This window comes from Podarcis erhardii, assembly GCF_964252035.2.
Source record: "Podarcis erhardii genome assembly, chromosome: 2".
Taxonomy (NCBI): Eukaryota; Metazoa; Chordata; class Lepidosauria; order Squamata; family Lacertidae; genus Podarcis; species Podarcis erhardii.
In genome coordinates, this window is record NC_138498.1 from 110,959,521 (window position 1) to 110,968,884 (window position 9,364).

The 9,364-nt window shown below is 47.3% G+C and overlaps 1 protein-coding gene across 1 annotated transcript; it reads right to left on the reverse strand.

Moving 5' to 3' along the window:
- On the reverse strand, nucleotides 1–9,364 carry LOC309337276 (uncharacterized protein). The gene is made up of 4 exons (XM_081854052.1): nucleotides 9,121–9,364; nucleotides 3,418–3,654; nucleotides 3,182–3,306; nucleotides 1–334 (listed from the first exon to the last, which is right to left on the reverse strand). The coding sequence occupies exons 1-4, from the start codon at nucleotides 9,191–9,193 to the stop codon at nucleotides 320–322; spliced, it is 450 nt and encodes a 149-aa protein (XP_081710178.1). The 5' UTR covers nucleotides 9,194–9,364; the 3' UTR covers nucleotides 1–319.

Genomic DNA, 9,364 nt, shown 5'->3' on the forward strand with positions numbered 1-9,364 from the left:
ATATTTGATAGAAATACCTTGTGTGTCTTATTTTTTTCCACATTTGAAAACATTGGTGCTCCACAACATTGCTTTAAAGTCTCTCTGTACTTGAGTTAAGGTCTGGTGCTTGAGTTAGGAGTTGGGAAGACTTAAGAGAGTTATGGAACTTCTGGTTCCAGTTTAAGGATGCTCAAATGATGACGGATGGATCTTCTGGGGATCACACTTGCCACAGGATCTGGTTGCAGCACCCCTGAACAAGTGTGACAGCAGTTCCTTGTTTATTCTCTTGAATAAGGAAGGTACAAGGAAGAGGAGCTGAAACGTGGATTTTGGCTTAGAAATTATTTATCTGCAATTAAAGACAAAGAAGTATTCTTGTTAGCAAAGAGGAAGAAAGATAACAATAGTTCCAGAAAAAACAACAAGCCCGACTCAGGCAATAGTGTCTGCTTAAGCATTTTTAAAAATCATCAAGTATAATATATATTCATGAAGTCACTCATCAAATGAAGTCACTCATTCAAAGTGTGTAATTGTTTCTACTCCCAACTCAGCAAGGATTCATGGCTCACCTTTCCTACACTGCCAAGTTTCAACTCAGACTGTTGAACCATTTTTCTAATTGCCAGTAAGTACAGTGGTACCTCTGGTTGCGAACAGGATCCCTTCCGGAGGCCTGTTCGCAACATGAAAAGAGCACAACCCGCAGTGGCGTGCGGGTTGTGATTCGCCTCTTCTGTGCATGCGCGTGACATCATTTTGTGTGTCTGTGCATGCGCGAGCGGCAAAACCCGGAAGTAACCCTTTCCGGTACTTCCGGGTCGCTGCGGGACGTATCCTGAAATAATGTAACATGAAGCGAACGTAACATGAGGTATGACTGTAAGTACATTTCTTCTCCAAAACTCTGAAATAAGTCAGGAATCCTGATCCTTCCAGCCAAATTAGATGTGTTGTTAAATACATTATATTTAATGTGCCATGTTAAATACATTGTATTTAATGAGGAAGTACAAATAGCAGCTTCTGGGAGGAGACCATAATTATAGCGTCAAACTGGGTGGGGTAGCCAGAGGCGGAGCTAGCTGCTCCGGCACCTGGAGAGGTGCACATGCTGTGCACCTGGGGGCGGGGCCATGGGGGCGGGGCCATGGGGCGGGTCAGACCACACATGAAACACTGTGTCCAGTTCTGGGCACCACTATATAAGGATACTGACGACCTGGAATGTGTGCAGAGAAAGGTGACCAAGATTATCAAAGATCTGGGAATCAAGAGGAGACTTAGAGGAGACTTTATAACCACCTTCAGATATTTACAGGGCTGTCACATGGAAGAAGGAGCAAGCTTGTATTCTCCTGTTCTGGAGAGTAGGCCCCAACCAATGGATTCAAGTTACAAGAAAAGACAGTAAGAGCTATTTAATGGTAAAAAGGACTCTGTTGTGAGGTCCTGGACTCTCCTTCCTCAGAGGTTTATAAGCAGAGGTTGGGTGGCCATCTGCCATGGATGCTTTAGCTGAAATTCCTGCATTTCAGGGGATTAGATGACCCCCAAGGTCCCTTCAAACTCTACAATTCTGTGACTGGGATCACAGCAGAAGGAGAGAGCATTTAACCCCTTTCTTCCTTGCTGTTGTCCCAATGAAGACGTTATTTGCACTGCATTAGATGAGATATACAAAATTATGACTGGGATCTACCGTACTTCTTTAAAAACAAGAACTCATTAGTGGCCTCATGTGGATGATCAAGGAAGTGGCATGGGGGGGGGGGAGAGAGAGAGAGAGAGAGAGAGAGAGAGAGAGAGAGTGTGCATGTTTAACTCTTTCCTCTCATGCTCTTTCTCCAATCTAATTTCTACACCTCTGCAATGCTGTTAACCTCCTCCTGCAGATGATATGCCTCTTTCCCCAAAGTTGAACAAATGGCAGATTCTGTGAAGGGTGGGAGAGGAAAGGAAGAGGGGGCAGGATATAAAGGATGAACACCCTTTCCTTTAGTGCCGCTTCCCCAATCTTTGTGGCTGCTAATAAGTAGGTGTTTTTTAAAAAAAATTCTATAAACAACTCACATCTATTTTGCTCTGCAGGCGGTGTTGTGGGTTAAACCACAGAGCCTAGGTCTTGCCGATCAGAAGGTCGGCGGTTTGAATCCCCACAACGGGGTGAGCTCCCGTTGCTCGGTCCCTGCTCCTGCCAACCTAGCAGTTCGAAAGCACAAAGTGCAAGTAGATAAATAGGTACCACTCTGGTGGGAAGGTAAACGGCGTTTCCGTGCGCCGCTCTGGTTCACCAGAAGCGGCTTAGTCATGCTGGCCACATGACCCGGAAGCTGTACGCCGGCTCCCTCGACCAACAAAGCGAGATGAGCGCCGCAACCCCAGAGTCGGCCATGACTGGACCTAATGGTCAGGGGTCCCTTTACCTTTACTTTTATCTGCAAACAAAATGATATATGCTGCGACAATCTCTCCTTGTTGCCACTGTACACTATTTTAGCAAGCATCTAGCTGGCTTAGCACATGGCATTAGGGCCAATCATAGAACTGCAGAGTTGGAAGAGACCCTGAGGATAATCTAGTCCAGAGGTGGCCAACTCCCAAGAGACTGCAATCCACTTTCAGAATTAAAATCTGGCAGTGATCTACCCCCATTTTTAAGGGGTTCAGCTCAAAGTTGAGCTTTCTTTGGGAGGAGGAAAGCCCCATTTTGGGGGGGCTAAGGTGCAGGCTTTCTGGGTGAGGGGAGTTCCGTGGGGGGGGGGGAGGAAGGCAAGGGAGGTTGGGGTTAAGTCCCTCACAAAAACATCCCTGTGGATGAAAACAGCCACACAGAGGGAGCTCTGTCTTCCCTTCCTGAATTCAAACAGCAATGGAAGCTGGGATGAGGTCGGCGCAGGAGTCAGATTTACCAGCACAGAGGAAAGGGAGCCAGAGATTGACCGCGATCTACCAAAACACCACGGGGATCTACCAGTAGATCACAATCGACCTGTTGGACATCCCTGATCTAGACCAACAGGAACAAACCTGCAACCTTTGCATGATCAGCACCTAACCAGCTGAGCTACCAGGGAGCCGCTGTGTTGAAAAGTGCCAGTGTCTTGCCAGCATCTTAATCACTTGAATCCTGGCTCTGATTATGTCATTGGCCCATCTCCCAATGATATGATGAAAGCTGGCATGTCCACCTTACTCTGCAGAAGAAGAAGAAGCATCCAATGAAGCCTGCTGTGATAGTTGCAGTCACTGCTAAGGAGATCAGAATGATCCCCCAGAACGTCAACGGTTGATCTTCTGGACTCTGTGTCACCTCTGTTCCTGCGGTGAAAGAAGGCGACGGAGAGGGTGTTAGAAAGGGGCCGACAGAAGGTGGCCTTCAAAAGGTGAGCTTGGGAAGGAATCGAGGAAGTTTAGTAGGCCTATCCATACCTGGTGTGGCAATATCAGTTTCAACATGGGCTCCTGCTGATGTGGTGATGCTCATTAGCAGCACAGCGTCGTCGCTTGCGTCTGATGGCTGGTTGCCATGAGTTACTGTGGATGAAGCTGTGGTAGCAAGAGATGTCCCGGTGGTGTTGGCAGTGTTAACTGGCAGAATGGTGCTGTTGGTCACTGGTGGGCTTGTGGTTCCTGCGGTGATGTTGCCTGATGTGCCAACACCAGTGGCTGGCAAGTGAGGAGAAAAACGAAACTCCTAAGAACATGGGGAGCTTCCTGGATCAGCCCAATGACCTATCTAGTCCAGCATCCTGTTCTCACAGTGGCCACCTAGAGACACATGGAAAACCCTCCGAGCACAAGCGCCCTCTCCCCTCCCGTGGTTTCCAGCAGCTGCTGTTCAGGCCTCAGCGCCTAGGGCTTGCCGATCGAAAGGTCGGCGGTTCGAATCCCCGCGGCGGGGTGCGCTCCCGCTGCTCGGTCCCAGCGCCTGCCAACCTAGCAGTTCAAAAGCACCCCCGGGTGCAAGTAGATAAATAGGGACCGCTTACTGGTGGGAAGGTAAACGGCGTTTCCGTGTGCTGCGCTGGCTCGCCAGATGCAGCTTTGTCACGCTGGCCACGTGACCCGGAAGTGTCTGCGGACAACGCTGACCCCTGGCTTCTTGAGTGAGATGGGCGCACAACCCCAGAGTCTGTCAAGACTGGCCCGTACGGGCAGGGGTACCTTTACCTTTACCTTTTACTTCCCTATTTAGGGAAGTTTTTAATGACCGATGTTTTAATGTATTTTTAAACTTTTGTTGGAAGCTCCCTGGAGTAGCTGGGGAAACCTAGCCAGATGGGCAGGGTAGAAATAATAAATTATTATTATTATTACAGTGGTACCTCGGGTTAAGTACTTAATTTGTTCCGGAGGTCCGTTCTTAACCTGAAACTGTTCTTAACCTGAAGCACCACTTTAGCTAATGGGGCCTCCTGCTGCCGCGCCGCCAGAGCACAATTTCTGTTCTCATCCTGAGGTAAAGTTCTTTAGCCCCCAAAAGCTCATGCCATAAGGAATTTGTTAGGATGCTTCCAGATCAGTGTTTAACATGGGAATGGTACTGCTTGTGAATGCGGGTCTCATCCTTTCTTTCTGTTTGCCCAGCATTTTGTTGACATAAAAATGTCAGCCTTTATTTCCCCCATCCAATTTAATGCCTATTCAACCTTTCTGGCAGTACAGTGGTACCTCAGGTTAAGTTCTTAATTTGTTCCGGAGGTCCGTTCTTAACCTGAAACTGTTCTTAACCTGAAGCACCACTTTAGCTAATGGGGCCTCCTGCTGCTGCCACGCCGCCAGAGCACAATTTCTGTTCTCATCCTGAGGTAAAGTTCTTAATCTGAGGAGTCTGTAACCTGAAGCGTATGTAACCTGAAGCATATGTAACCTGAAGCGTATGTAACCCGAGGCACCACTGTATTATTATTATTATTATTATTATTATTATTATTATTAAGAAAGGGGAATCCAGGCAAATAATTATTAAGCCAGTAAATCACCCTACTCTTTTGTAAATATCCTCTCCTCCCCTTGCAAGGTCATGACCCAAAATATACTATTTACAACTAATTTTTGTGACATCACAAGTGGTGACGGACCTACATTTTGGGGGGCCCTGAAGCCTGAACTGTTATGGAGCCCCCCCTTGGCACCAAGAAATGAGGTCTGGGTGACTCTTGTTATCTTCTTCAATGGGGTTGTTCTATTACAGATCACCAGACCTCTGCAACATCTGTGACTCTCAGACCTTGGGACTGTTGAAAGATAGACAACCAAAAATTAATCAATTTGACTCGCGCGACTCAAATTGGGTTTACTAGGCCCATTTTTTAAAAAGCAATGTAGACCAAATTTGCTTCTGGGTCTCTCCAAGATGAGGGGCCCTGGAAGCTTGAGCTTCACTAGTATCATAGCACATTTGCTCACGATAGCAAGATGTTAACAGAACCTGAGCTTATAGGAGCTTCTGGTTAATGCTGTAATCTTAGAGTGGAGTCCAGTGGAGTCCATTTAATTGTTGCAGATGCTTGATCTTCTTCATGAACCATGGCAACATCTTTCCCAGGAGCCCTTGCAGTTCACACTTGGCACCAGGTAAGCACAGTCCAGAAGGCCCTCTGACCATAAGCCATCTTGAAGGTGGCAGGGGTGGTGAAACCTTAAGTCTTCAGCAGGTTCAGTCATGCTGAGAGTCACACTTTTTAGCTGTGCTGTTCTTCCACTCGAGTTGTGTTTCCACTGGGATGTGTTTTGGTAGGCCTCATCTTTTCAGCGGGTGCAATTGTGTTCTCTGTGGCTCCTGATGCGCTACCACTCCGAGCCACTAGGGGCAGCATAGTGCTGACAGGTGTATTTGTACTGGTGGCTGATAATGGGAGAGAATTGTCAAACCTAATTCATACATTACACAGTACTCAAATAATGGGGTGCAGGGAGGTGTGAAATCCCTCTGTGAAATCCGCAAACCTTGGATTCTTTTTGGTGCCATTTTCTTCATGTGAGAGTCACATACCAGCAAATTCAGGTTGCGGAATTAAAGCTGATTTTGAGATCTTGAGCAACAAACCAATTTCACTCCCTAAAATGGCCTTTTTTTAAGCGATACGAAAAGTGACGGGAAAGATGCACTGGGAAGTATGGGACAGCACTTGCTTGATGCAGCATCGTGTAACCTTTCCACAGAACAAGCCATAAATAGTTGACATCATTATTCCTGTGGGATGTAACATAAGCAGTCAAGTACAACGCTTCCTGTTTGCCTAGAGTGGACACACAGGGGGATGTTACTCCAGCCGTGAGGACTTCCTGTCACACCTGGACATCCTCCCCGTGCGTGTGACCAGGTAGATGGGTGTGAACCCGTGAGGCCCAATAAAAGGGCCAGTCACGCAACCATCTTTCCACTTCTTCTTCACGTTATACCATCTTGATGTACCGTATTTTTCGCTCTATAAGACGCACCAGACCATAAAACACAACTAGTTTTTGGAAGAGGAAAACAAGAAAAAAAATATTCTGAATCTCAGAAGCCAGAAAAGCAAGAGGGATCGCAGCGCAGTGAAAGCAGCAATCCCTCTTGCTGTTCTGGCTTCTGGGATAGCTGCGCAGCTTGCATTCGCTCCATAAGACGCACACACATTTCCCCTTACTTTTTAGGAGGGAAAAAGTGAGTCTTATAGAGCAAAAAATACGGTATTTAGCTGTCTGCTGGCTCTCAGCCAGCAGCACATGGGCTCATTTCCCAACATGGGATGAACCCACTCTCTTTTCTGTAACTACAAACTAAAGCCTGCCTTCAGGGAACCTACTGTGAACTGAACGTAAGTAAACTTCTTATCATTACTTTAAGAAAAGACTGTTGCGTCTTTATTCTTTTTAAAAGGGATCACAGTGGAATTTACCAGGATCCAAACCGGACAAGCCAGATTGAATTGCTTAAGTAAACAGATTCAAACGAATCTACCAACTACGGTAGCTTCCTGCTGTATACTGGGGAATGTACTCACTTACTGACACTATCATGAGTGAGGTAGTATAATATTTAAACAATATATCCTCTCCTACTATCCACAGCATTCCCACCATTCCTGCATTGCAGCGGGTTGGACTACAGGAGCCTTGGGGTCCCTTCAAACTCTAAAATTCTATGATTCTATGGTCATTGTCTCTCTGCTTGGCAAGCCAGCCAGTGGTAGCAACCTTGTGATAATGGCAGTGGGGAGGTAGGCCAGCCCTCACCAACATGGTGCCCTCCAGATGTTCTGAACTACAACTCCCATCAATATCAATATTAGAGAGTATAATGTGGTGTAGTGGTTAAGAGCGGTAGACTCGTAATCTGGTGAACCGGGTTCACGTCTCCGCTCCTCCACATGCAGCTGCTGGGTGACCTTGGGCCAGTCACACTTCTCTGAAGTCTCTCAGCCCCACTCACCTCACAGAGTGTTTGTTGTGGGGGAGGAAGGGAAAGGAGAATGTTAGCCGCTTTGAGACTCCTTCGGGTAGTGAAAGGCGGGATAGCAAATCCAAACTCTTCTTCTTCTTCTTATCTGGAGAGCACCACGTTGACAAAGCCTGAGGTGGACTCAGTGAGGGAAGAGAGGCAGCCCAAGGGCAAGCCAGAGCAGATAGTGACTCTGATGGTGCAGACAAGTACTTTCTTCATCCCTGTGTCTCCCTTTTTCAGCTTGTTCTTCTTGGCCTTAGTCCTGGCTTTCAAAGCAGGCTTGAACTCTGTTTCAACTTTTGCCTTTATTCACGTCAGTCACCCTTCCCGTAAGAAAAGAATCTTATTGCAGACACAAGGGCTTGTTTTTTTTGCAGTGACAGTTTCTCCTTGACAGATGAGCTTTCCCCCATCCCAACCCAAACAAACTGGTTTTCAATCCACCTCTCTAAAAAAACAAACCATACATGTGCTAGCATCGCCTCACACGACACTGACATCTAGTAGCCAACTCTTGCTGGCTCTTTGGGCTCAAACCCCATGGTCATAGCTGTCAACTTTTCCCTTTTCTTGTGAGGAATCCTATTCGGAATAAGGGAATTTCCCTTAAAAAAAGGGAAACCTTGACAGCTATGCCAGTGGCTGGTCAGATTGTGTGCTGACATTTGGGGGGCTGACATCTCAGACTCTAAGCTTCCCCAATTCTCATGCCAGATATTAAGAATACCCAGTTCAGAGCACATTTAGTAGGGCCTCTTACTGTTCTTGTTAAATTTATAATCTGCCAAGACTACCTATCACCCTGGATAGCTGAGTTGGTTAGAGTGTGGTGCTGATAATGGCAAGTTTGCAGGTTCGATCCCTGCCTGGGACAGCTGCATATTCCTGAATTTCAGGGGGTTGGACTAGATGATCCTCAGGGTCCCGTCCAACTCTCTGATTCTACGATCTACTAACACAACTGGAGCTACTGGTACCACAAAGTGTGGTGTATCACTTTTATGAAGAAACTCCTCATTTAATCCCCACAAAGACCCTGTGGGGTTGGTTAGGCTGAGGGGCAGCGGCATAGCCTGCAAGTGTCCCATAAAACCAGGACACTCAATTTCCACCGCCCTGGAAGATTTTGTCCTAAAAAAGCTTTGCTTTTCCAGATCTTGCATGGCGCCACAAAATGTGTGGTCTGGGGCACTGTGAGAGCACGGCCCTGAATAGAAAGCATATGTTGGGAGCGCTGTGATGTCATCTGGGTCACATGACTCATGCGATATCATGGACGGGAAGATACCTGCATCCCGGTTTGGGGACTCAACATGTCGGAGGGGATGCAATGGCTGTCCCAAGGTCAGCTAGTGCATTTCTTGTACAGGTGGGGATTTGAACCCTGTTCCCTCAGGTCCTAGTCTGACACTCTAACCACTACACCACGCTGCTTGAGCATCTTTGATGTTCGTCCATCCCTTCTTCTGTGTAAGCATTGGACAAGCAAACCAGGACCAATAAACAGGTCATCTGAAGAAGCAGTTCCTCCAACCACCCTGGATGGACAGTGAGACACAGTGAGAATAACCTCCACATTTTATGGCATCACAGGAGCAACAGGAGCAGGAGGAGGGGTCCTGCTCGCCCCCTACTCTTTTCTTTTCTTTTCTCCCTGATTGGTCAGATTGCTGACCACCACTAAGACGGCTCCAGCGGCCTACCTGTTAAGAAGATAGAGAAGAGCAGGAGAATCAGGTAATTGATTCCTGCTGCCAGAATCCCCAGCAGTTTCATCTTGCCGCTTTGCAGGGTGGACAGGAGCGAAGCTGCACGAACGTTTGGATCCAGATTCCTTGCTGAGGGAGGAGAGCTGAGCTGCAGATCTCCTCCGTGCCTGTCTCTGTCTGCATACTTTCACCCTCTTGCCTTTCCCGAGGTGCGGCTCCCTTGATGGGAAATTAAAAA

Excerpts from the sequence above, each read along its gene's own strand:
- LOC309337276 (XM_081854052.1), bottom strand. The coding sequence starts at position 9,193 with ATGAAACTGCTGGGGATTCTGGCAGCAGGAATCAATTACCTGATTCTC. Across the intron at positions 3,655-9,120 it reads CTTCTCTATCTTCTTAACAG|CCACTGGTGTTGGCACATCA; the intron begins GTAGGCCGCTGG and ends CTCACTTGCCAG. Across the intron at positions 3,307-3,417 it reads AACTGATATTGCCACACCAG|GAACAGAGGTGACACAGAGT; the intron begins GTATGGATAGGC and ends CTTTCACCGCAG.